The sequence below is a fragment of the Trachypithecus francoisi genome, unplaced genomic scaffold, assembly GCF_009764315.1.
Source record: "Trachypithecus francoisi isolate TF-2019V2 unplaced genomic scaffold, Tfra_2.0 Lachesis_group4, whole genome shotgun sequence".
Classification (NCBI taxonomy): Eukaryota; Metazoa; Chordata; class Mammalia; order Primates; family Cercopithecidae; genus Trachypithecus; species Trachypithecus francoisi.
The window spans coordinates 719,852-729,462 of NW_022681469.1; the positions used below are offsets into that span (position 1 = coordinate 719,852).

General features: G+C 43.6%; 1 protein-coding gene across 3 annotated transcripts in view; it reads left to right on the forward strand.

Annotated features, from left to right (window-relative positions):
• Positions 1–7,685, forward strand: part of NCAPG2 (non-SMC condensin II complex subunit G2) — an 84,548-nt gene extending 76,863 nt beyond the window's left edge. Inside the window, exon 28 of one of the 3 annotated variants that reach the window (XM_033192920.1) lies at positions 7,279–7,684. In XM_033192920.1, the coding sequence (XP_033048811.1) occupies positions 7,279–7,330 (52 nt within the window). In that variant the 3' untranslated portion in view covers positions 7,331–7,684. Of the gene's footprint in view, positions 1–7,278 lie in introns of all 3 variants that reach the window. The other 2 variants (XM_033192921.1, XM_033192922.1) reach the window with 2 other exon arrangements.
• Positions 7,686–9,611: the final 1,926 nt, after the last annotated feature.

The following is a 9,611-nucleotide window of genomic DNA, read 5'->3' on the forward strand; positions in this document are numbered from 1 at the left end:
GACCTTTTTATTTTAATAAAGGGTCTGTCTTTAATCCACTTTGTCAGGTACTGAGATAACAATGTTGGCTGGGCATGGTGGCTCGCGTCTGTAATCCCAACACTGGGAGGCTAAGGTGGGCAGATGGCTTGAGCTCAGGGGTTCAAGACCAGTTTGAGCAACACAGCAAGACCTCATCTATACAAAAATTACAAATATTTGACAGGTGTGGTGGCATGTGCCTATAGTCCCAGCTACATGGGCAGCTGAGGTGGGAGGATCGTTTGAGGCGGAGGTTGCAGTGAGTTGAGATTGTGCCACTGTACTCCAGTCTTGGCAACAGAACAAGACTTGTCTCAAAAACAAACAAAAAACAATGTTTTTCTGTGTGTTTGTCAGGTTCCAGGAGGAGACCAAAACCATGCAGTGATTCGGATAGGGAAAGCTCAGTGGCAGGGATCTTGTTGTTTGTTTTTGAGACAGAGTCTCCCTCCGTTATCCAGGCTGTAGTGCAGTGGAGCGATCTTGGCTCACTGCAACCTTTGCCTCCCAGCTTCAAGTAATTCTTGTGCGTCAGCCTCCTGAGTAGCTGGGATTATAGGCATGCGCCACCATACCCGGCTAATTTTTGTATTTTTAGTAGAGACGGAGTTTCACCATGTTGGCCAGGCTGGTCTTGAACTCCTGACCTCAAGTGATCCACCCGCCTCGGCCTCCCAAAGTGCTGGGATTATAGGGTGAGCCACCGTGCCCGGCTGAGTGTCAGGGATTTTTATAGGGAGTTGGCACGATGGGTTATTGGCTAGTGAGAGTTAAAGAGAAGTCTAGAGAATACTGGAGTAGCAGATGAAGAGAACACCTCCAACCCCAGGTGAGTGCCCTCAAGGAAGGAGCCCCCGCCCCCCGAGGGAGACCTGGCTTCCTACATGGAAGAAATGGCTAGCAGCCTTATGTGGGACCTGAGGACATCCACTCATGTGGGTGGATGGCGGGCTGGGGGGTGTGGAGCCGTCCCAGGGGAGGTGCTGGGGGAGCTACTGGAGCCAGAGCTGGAAAGCCTACTCTCGAGGACTGCGGGCTCCTGTGTGTGGCTTGGATCAGGTGGGGGCTTGTGGGCATAGTTGTCTGGCGTGCTACTTGTGCTGTGAGTCCTCTGGAGAAAGGGGGGCCTTACAGAAACCTGGAGGAAGTCCCCTCCTTCCCCAGTGGTTTTCCAGTACCCCATGGTGATGGGATGTTGAACTGGGCACTAAAACAGGTGGGTAGGTTTGGGCTTCTAGTGACTGAGTGAATGAAATGCATTCAATTATGTACTTTATTCTAAAAATGATTGAGTGTCCACTATGCTAGTTTTAATCAGGTTAGACTTTGCAACTATATATTTTAAGAAGAAACCCTCCCAGCACTTTGGGAGGCTGAGGCGGGTGGATCACGAGGTCAGGAGATCGAGACCATCCTGGCTAACACAGTGAAACCCCGTCTCTAATAAAAATACAAAAAAGTAGCCGGGCGTGGTGGCGGGCGCCTGTAGTCCCAGCTACTCGGGAGGCTGAGGCAGGAGAATGGCAGGAGAATGGCGTGAACCCTGGAGTGAACCCTGGAGGTGCAGCTTGCAGTGAGCCAAGATTGTGCTACTACAATCTTGAATGAGACGCTGTCTAAAAAGGAGGGGGAGGAGAAGAGGAGAAAGAGGAGAAACCCAACAAACTATTGGTCTTAGGAGCTTGTTTTTAGGGCAGTGGTCTGATTTGGGGATGACAGAGGAGCACTTGTGCATTTCAGAAAATAAGTGGCAATGTAAATGGTTCATTAGACACAAAGATTAAACAAGATGACCAGAATTACCAACTGTAAGAATGTTAAATTGTTTTCACAGGATGTAGTAACAACCTCAAAAGTCCAAGCATTTTTCTTTATTAGAAATAATGTTGGCCAGGCACAGTGGCTTATGCCTGTAATCCCAGCACTTTGGGAGGCTGAGGTGGGTGGATCACCTGAGGTCGGGAGTTCAAGACCAGCCTGACCAACCTGGAGAAACCCCGTCTCTACTAAAAATACAAAAATTAGCTGGGTATGGTAGCACATGCCTGTAATCTCAGCTACTTGGGAGGCTGAGGCAGGAGAATCACTTGAACCCAGGAGGCAGAGGTTGCCAGTGAGCCGAGATAGAGTAATTGCACTCCAGCCTGGGCAATAAGAGTGAAATTCCGTCTCAAAAAAAAAAAAAAAAAAAAAGAAATGATGTTGCCAAGCAAGGCTTATTTGGATATAGAATAGTGTACACTATTCTGAAGATGGAAGAGGAACATTGGTTTCTTATTAGAAATGCCTTCCATTTCCACTTATACTTAGTTTCAGGCTAACTACTTGAATTGTGTTAGTTACATTGAGAGAAGAGAAGACCTGAGAAATTCAGAACTTACAATGTGGAAAAGGACATGAACAGAACACTGGGGATGGAGTGTTTTGTTTCTCCGTTATTTTTTCACCTGCATGCCATCCTCTCTACTAAGCTGATACACAGATGGAAAAAAGAGCTCCTCCCTTTAAGAAGGAAACATCTTAGAAAGTAAATAGGTTGGGACTGTGAAATATTGGCCTCTTACCTAAATATGCAAGAAGCAAACTATAGAGAAACCAGTGTCTAAAAAAATCAATCTGACAAATTGATGAAACAAGAAAAATCAATCTAATGGAAGATAAACAATTAAGATTTACGACTGTATTTTAAAATATTATTGATTTAATGTTGCGCTAGAGACATTAAAACAAGTAAACAGCTTTAAGAGTCTGGGAACCCCTTGCTCCAATTAATATTTTAGGCAGTGGAGCTTGATTTAAAAGTGCACATTTTCTTAACAACTAATCTAGTTTTCAGGGTTAGTATTCTGTTGACTGGTCTGTTGGGTGCTAAATAAAAATCGGCATTTCATTGCATTTTCATTGCCTCGTCCTGTATAGCATCCTGTAAACTGGACATTTTCCGAGGAGAAACAATGTGCATTTGCCAGTGCACTGGTGCATTTAAATGTCAAGTATGTTAAGTTTATTGCTTTCATAAATAGTATCAAGATAGTAATAAATTTGTAATTTGAAATAAATTACAAATATAAATAATATATTTCTTAAGGTTTGTGTTACCTCATGATTTTCCCCACTAATCATATTACAAGCAAATTACTTGCCAATATTAATTGTGCCTGTACTTGCAGGCAACTTTAATAGTACAGTAATGTAAGTGCCAACATTAAACCTTGAAGGAAAAGAGCACTCCCTGAAAAAGTGGCCTCACTTTTGTTATCAGGTATTGATAAATGAATACCAGTTCATTTTATTCTGCTTTAATTTTAACAGTCCTTTTTTTAAACGAATTTGGGGCTGGATGCTTTTTATAGCTTATTTAATGGTATGCTTCTATCATCCATACCCAGTGAACTTGGTATGGGTAATTTAAAACTATTTATATATAAAACCACCCTTTAATAAATACATACATTGTCTTTTTATCTTACTGTTAAAACTATTTATATATAAAACCACCCTTTAATAAATACATACATTGTCTTTTTATCTTACTGTTTTTCTCAGAAAATTGATTCTGCCTGTGTTTCTTGTGGCTGTGATCACCAACATGTGACCCTGACCTGACATAGACGGAAGGAAAGGTGGCAAAGTTTTGAGTCCTCGTATTTGACACATTTGACAGACATTAGTGCTGAGGGGACTTGCACATCGTCTGCGTGTCTTGTTACACACAGCAGGAGAAACCTGGCCCAGGGAGCTTTTTGTCTAAGCTTTTGTCACTGTCCCTTCCAACTTTAAAATTCCTTCATTTTGTTCTTTAGTAGGTCTTATTTCTCTGGTCAACATAGTGTGTTCAGTTCTTCAGGTAACAGAAGAATGAGAACATTTGAAGTATAGTGGAATATCTTTTTAGTGTTGCAGTAGTGTACCAGTAGCAGGAGAAAAATGACCCGGGTTTAAACCCAAACTGCCCTTCCCAGCTGAGTAGTCATGGGCAGTTTGCTTTACCACTTCTGCCTCAGTTAGCTTGTCTATTAAAGGAGAATGATAAAGAGTCATTCTTGTTGCCAGTCTAGACTTAGGTCAGTGTGAATAGCTATTTACTACCTGGTAAATGAGAACACTTGGCCTTCCGTATCCATGAGTTCCACGTTCAGAAATTCAGCCAACCATAGTTTGACAATATTTGGGACAAAAATGGATGGTTGTGCCTGTACTGAATATGAACAGACTTTTCCTTGTCATTATTCCCTAATATAGCATAACAATATAGTATAAACAATCTAGTATATAGTATAACAACTATTAGTATAGTATAACAATATAGACAATATAGCATATAGACAATATAGTATAACAATTATTACCATAGCATTTACCTTGTACTAGGTATTGTAAGTAGTCTAGAGATTATTTAAAGCTTACAGGAGGATGTGGGTAGACTATATGCAAACAGTACACCAGGGACTTGAGCGTCTGTGGATTTTAGTATCTGGTGGGTCCCGGAACACATCTCCCACAGATAGTGAGGGTTAACTGTACTTTTAACTTAACATTTTTCTCTAAAGTATTTTTAAATTCATGCTCACTTAAGGAGACAATATTATTTTTGAGTAATTAAAAATTAATTTTAGGCCAGGTATGGTGTCTGTAATCCCAACACTTTGGGAGGCTGAGGCAGGCAGATTGCTTGAGCTGAGTTCAAGACCAGACTGGGTAACATGGTGAAACCCCATCTCTACAAAAAAATCAGCTGGGTGTGGTGGTGTGCACCATAGTCCCAGCTACTTGGGAGGGTGAGCTGGGAGGATTGCTTGAGCCCAAGAGGTCAAGGCTGCAGTGAGCCGTGATCTCACTGCTGCACTTCAGCCTGGGTGACAGAGCACGACCCTCTCTCAAAAAAAAAAAAAAAATTAATTTTAGATTTTGGAGGGTTCATGACTTCCTGGGCCCTGTTCCTCTCTGTCTGGACTCTGGGCTGCACTGCTGCTGAGCCAAGCAGTTGCTGAGCTGACAGGTGGGCAGAACCTGGGCTGTGGACAGAGAGCACTCTCTTCTCCTGGGGGACTCAGGGGATGGGCAGGAGACCCTGAGGCAGCAGGTCTAGAAGAGGCCCAGCAAGGCTGGGAGAGTGAAGGAGCTATGGGGCACCCAGAGTCTCCTGTGTCACTGTGTGGTGGCCTCCACATAGCTGTGCCTTCGCCCCTAGTTCAACACAGGCAGAAATAACCACACAGAGGGTGACCCAGGCACTTCCAGAGTGATAGTGGTGGGACAGTAATAAGAATCTTTGAAGAAGAGTCGACTGTAACCCCAAAAGGACAGTCTAGAGCTAATGTGTCACAGACACACGGCTGTTGATAGTCAAATTCCAGAAAGATCAATTTGGAGAGATGTCTCAGAACATAGAACATAAGTACACTCATGAGGAGAGGTCACGAGGATGGTGACCTCTCCTCATGAGAGGGGGAAAAGGCCTGAGAGACCTAGTATCAAGGAGAAACAGTGATTCAACGGTAATAGGAAAAAATTCCCCAGAGCTAAAGAAAGATACACAGATTCCCTTTTTTCTTTCACTAAATTCTGGATTGATGGAAAAAAATCACAGTTAAATAATTATGGATAAGGCCGGGCGCGGTGGCTCAAGCCTGTAATCCCAGCACTTTGGGAGGCCGAGACGGGCGGATCACGAGGTCAGGAGATCGAGACCATCCTGGCGAACACAGTGAAACCCTGTCTCTACTAAAAATACAAAAAACTAGCCGGGCGAGGTGGCGGGCGCCTGTAGTCCCAGCTTCTCGGGAGGCTGAGGCAGGAGAATGGCGTAAACCCGGGAGGCGGAGCTTGCAGTGAGCTGAGATCCGGCCACTGCACTCCAGCCTGGGCGACAGAGCGAGACTCCGTCTCAACAACAAAAAAAAAAAAAAAAAAAAAAAAAATAATTATGGATAAAATTCCTAAATTCCAGGAATAAAGAGAAAATCTTAAAATTTTTCTAGATTCATGCAGACCAATACAGTGGCTGCTGAACACCTGAAACCTGGTGAGTCTAAGCTGAGTGTGGCCCTCACAGAAAGTGCATGCAGGTTTTGAAGACAGAATGGAAAAGAGAATATGAACTATGTCACAAGTAATTTTATATGGATTACAAGTTGAAGCATTTTGGATATATTGGGTTAAATAAAATATATTAAGATGAATTTTGCTTTAAAAAAAAAGTAAAAACAAGGTCTTGATCCATTGTACTCTTTGATCTCTTTCAATGTGATTACTGGAAAATGTAAAATGACGCATGTGACTCGCATTGACATTACAGGGCGCTGTGGTAGACAGCAGTCTGTCTCCCAAGGGGAAGACCAGGTAGACGTGAGTCTCACTTGCAGTGCTGGACACAGGAAGACAATAGGATTGTAAGAGTTTTAAATCTCGCTGAGATACCATTTGGAGTGGAGGGTAGATATATTCGTGTCTAGGAGGAATTCAGAGATGAGCTTTTCTGTATTCCTTCTCTGAGGAGACTACTTTGGAGTGCACTGTCATCAAACAAGCATGCATTGGAACCAAGCAGGAGTTGTGGGACAATAAAAAAGGGAAGTCATGGTGAGCCACACACTTTGTAAAGACGTGTATTTAAAGGAACAGTGATATGCTACCCGTCTAATAGTGATTCTTACAATAGGCACACTGCCAGGGAAGTGAGGACAACGTCTGGCAGGGAAAGTACTCAGTGATCTCAGCCAAAGCCACGGCCTAGGTGGGGCTGGGGAGGACATGAGGAGAAAGAGTCTCGCCTTGAGGGACAGGGATGCAGGGGAGTGGGAAAGTGAGGTTTTTCTAAAGGCCTCAGGTTATTAGAGGCAGTAGGTACATGTCATGGTAGTAGAGTGTCTTGGTAGGTCACATAGTTTTTATCTGGTTTTCTTGTGTAATAGAGAAATAGGCTCAGAACTGTGGGTGCTGGAAAGGAAGAGCCTATGTCCTCTTTGCTCACCAGCATGGCACACTGCCCAGTGCGCACGTTTCCTTGCCTGGCAGTGCTTGGTGTCCACCGTCAGCCCGAGCCTGTGGTCCAGTGCTGTGTGTCCTGACTCCTGTGGGGATTCTGACTCCATTTGACATCAGAGAAACAATTAGTGAAACATTTATAGGTTATTTCAACTTTGTTTTTAAATGCATCTGGCTGCAAACCATATTTAGATTATAGTTTTGAAAATGTACATTTGGATAATTTAATCACTTTTTCTGTAGCTTAATATTTCTTTATTTGTGTTTCAGATTTCTCTATGAATCATCATCAAGAACTCTGGGAGAACTTTTGAATTCATAACCAAGCCAACATCTCCAGACATGTAAAATAGGGAAAAGGGATTCCAAATGAAATTCCTGTGTATTTTCCTATTGTTTTTAATGTTAATAACCCATATAATAGCAAAAGGGTGGGATTTTTTTGTGGGAGTGTGGGAAGGTGGAGGTTATGGAGTAGAGAACTCAAAACTTCTTCAATTTTTGCTAGTGCCTGCGTAAATAATATATTTAATATAAAGGACTCCAGGTATGAATAGTGTGGAAATCCATGATTCGAAGAAAAAACACTTTTCTAGCAAACCTGGTTGTTTTTAAAATGACTTTTATATATGTAATATTGCTTGGAAACTATGAGTAATAAAGCAATGACAACATCCATTTGTTTATTTGAAAGTATTAGGGGCTGGGCGCGGTGGCACACACCTCTAATCCCAGCACTTTGGGAGGCTGAGGCAGGCTGATCACTTGAGGTCAGGAGTTCAAGACCAGCCTAGACAACACGGTGAAACGCCGTCTCTACTAAAAATACAAAATTAGCTAGATGTGGTGGTGAATGCCTGTAATCCCAGCTACTCAGGAAGCAGAGGTTGCAGTGAGCTGACATCGCGTCACTGCACTCCAGCCTGGGCGACAAAGCAAGACTCTGTCTCAAAAAAAAAAAGAAAAAATATTAAAGCCCACCTTTATGGCCAGGAGTGAGGTGCGGTGTCCCAGGGAGGGACTCCCAACATGCTCCCTGAGTGGAGAGCACGGGGCAGGGCCCACAGCAGTCTCTGTGTCCAACCTTCATGTTGCCTGTGTGGGGTATTGAGATGGGTCCTGTGGCTGTGAACGTGAGTAGCACAGACACCAAGTAGCTTCGCCTAAAGGCAAACCACGGTTACTCGGGTCTTTTCTTTCTGAGAGCTGTTCTGGTAGCAGTGGTGCTGACAGCCTCCTATGCTGCCCTGACCTCTCGCCCACCTTGTGGATGCCAATTGTTTCATGGCCCCATGCTCGTGGCCCTCTCAGTCAAAGATTCTGTGTCACGGTTGATCCTGTGGGCCCTCGTGGACCACCTCATAGTTGGTTGGAAATTAGTGCAGCTTAAATTTCATGCTTGTTCTGTCCTCAGCCCCTGAGCAAAAAAGTAAAGAAATGCCAGTGTTTCTGTGCCTGTATTTCTCTAAGACGGTACAAGAAGTGGATGACTTACTGTAGTTATGAGCATTCAGGGTAAGGTTTTGCCAAGGGATCTGAGAAATGGAAGGTGGGGAGTGGAATAATACTACAGCTTAATTCGGATAATTTTGAAAATGACTTTCTAGACATCTTGGCTGACTAAACCATATTCTGAATTAGTGAATGACATTGATAACGGAAATACAGTTCTATCAGTGTTGATAAAGTCGTTTATTTGGAAGAATTTGTGCAAATTTAAGACGGGCGATTGAGTATGTGAGGGAGAGATTGCTGGTCTCTCCCTTGTTATTCATTCTCCTCTTTTTCCACAGAAATCCTACTCTGATTTTGTCACTGGGTACATGCCTCTCCAGAATAAAGACCGCGTTCACCAGCATTGCTTGCACCTACATGTGGGCATGAGTCCAGGTGCTTCCAATAAATACTGAAGTTGTCATGGGCACCATAAAAGTTACCTGTGTATCTTTACCTTTCCTACGTTCTGCCTGGAATGGGTTGTGATGGGTGGAGCTCTCACTGCCTTGTTGGACTGTGAGGATCTAGGGTTTTGAGCTACATTCCTGAGCCTACATTGTTTAAGCCCCCAGTGTATTTGGGAGAACTAGAGAGCCAGTCTTGACAGTTGAAAGCCATAACTCTCAGCTAGTCTTGAGGATGAATCCCTGTGATTGCCGCCAGGCGCTTGACATTTTAATTAGCACTTCTGCTCAGAATTCGCCTGCAGTGTTCCAACACCAATGTCACTTCTGCACCCAGCTAGAGAGGTAGGGAGACACCATTTTAAAAAATTAAAATAGGGCCGGGTGGCCCCACCCCTGCTGTGGCACTCACTCCTCAGCCAAAGACTGGCAGAATCCTGGCCGCATGGCCGGGAAGGCAAATACCACTAAACATTTAAATATTCCCTGCATCAGGAGACATTCTTCACCACTCACCAAGACTCCAGGGGAGAGATCCCAGAACAAAAAAATAAGTAGATGTTGGGTGTCCAAAGACAGCAATAATTGTCATTTAAATTATTCTGATTGTCTAGATCAGTGGTTTTCAGCTTTAATATGCATCACAAACTTCTGAAGTTTGTTACCGCTGCTGGGACCTGGCCCCGCACTGTCACAGTCTTG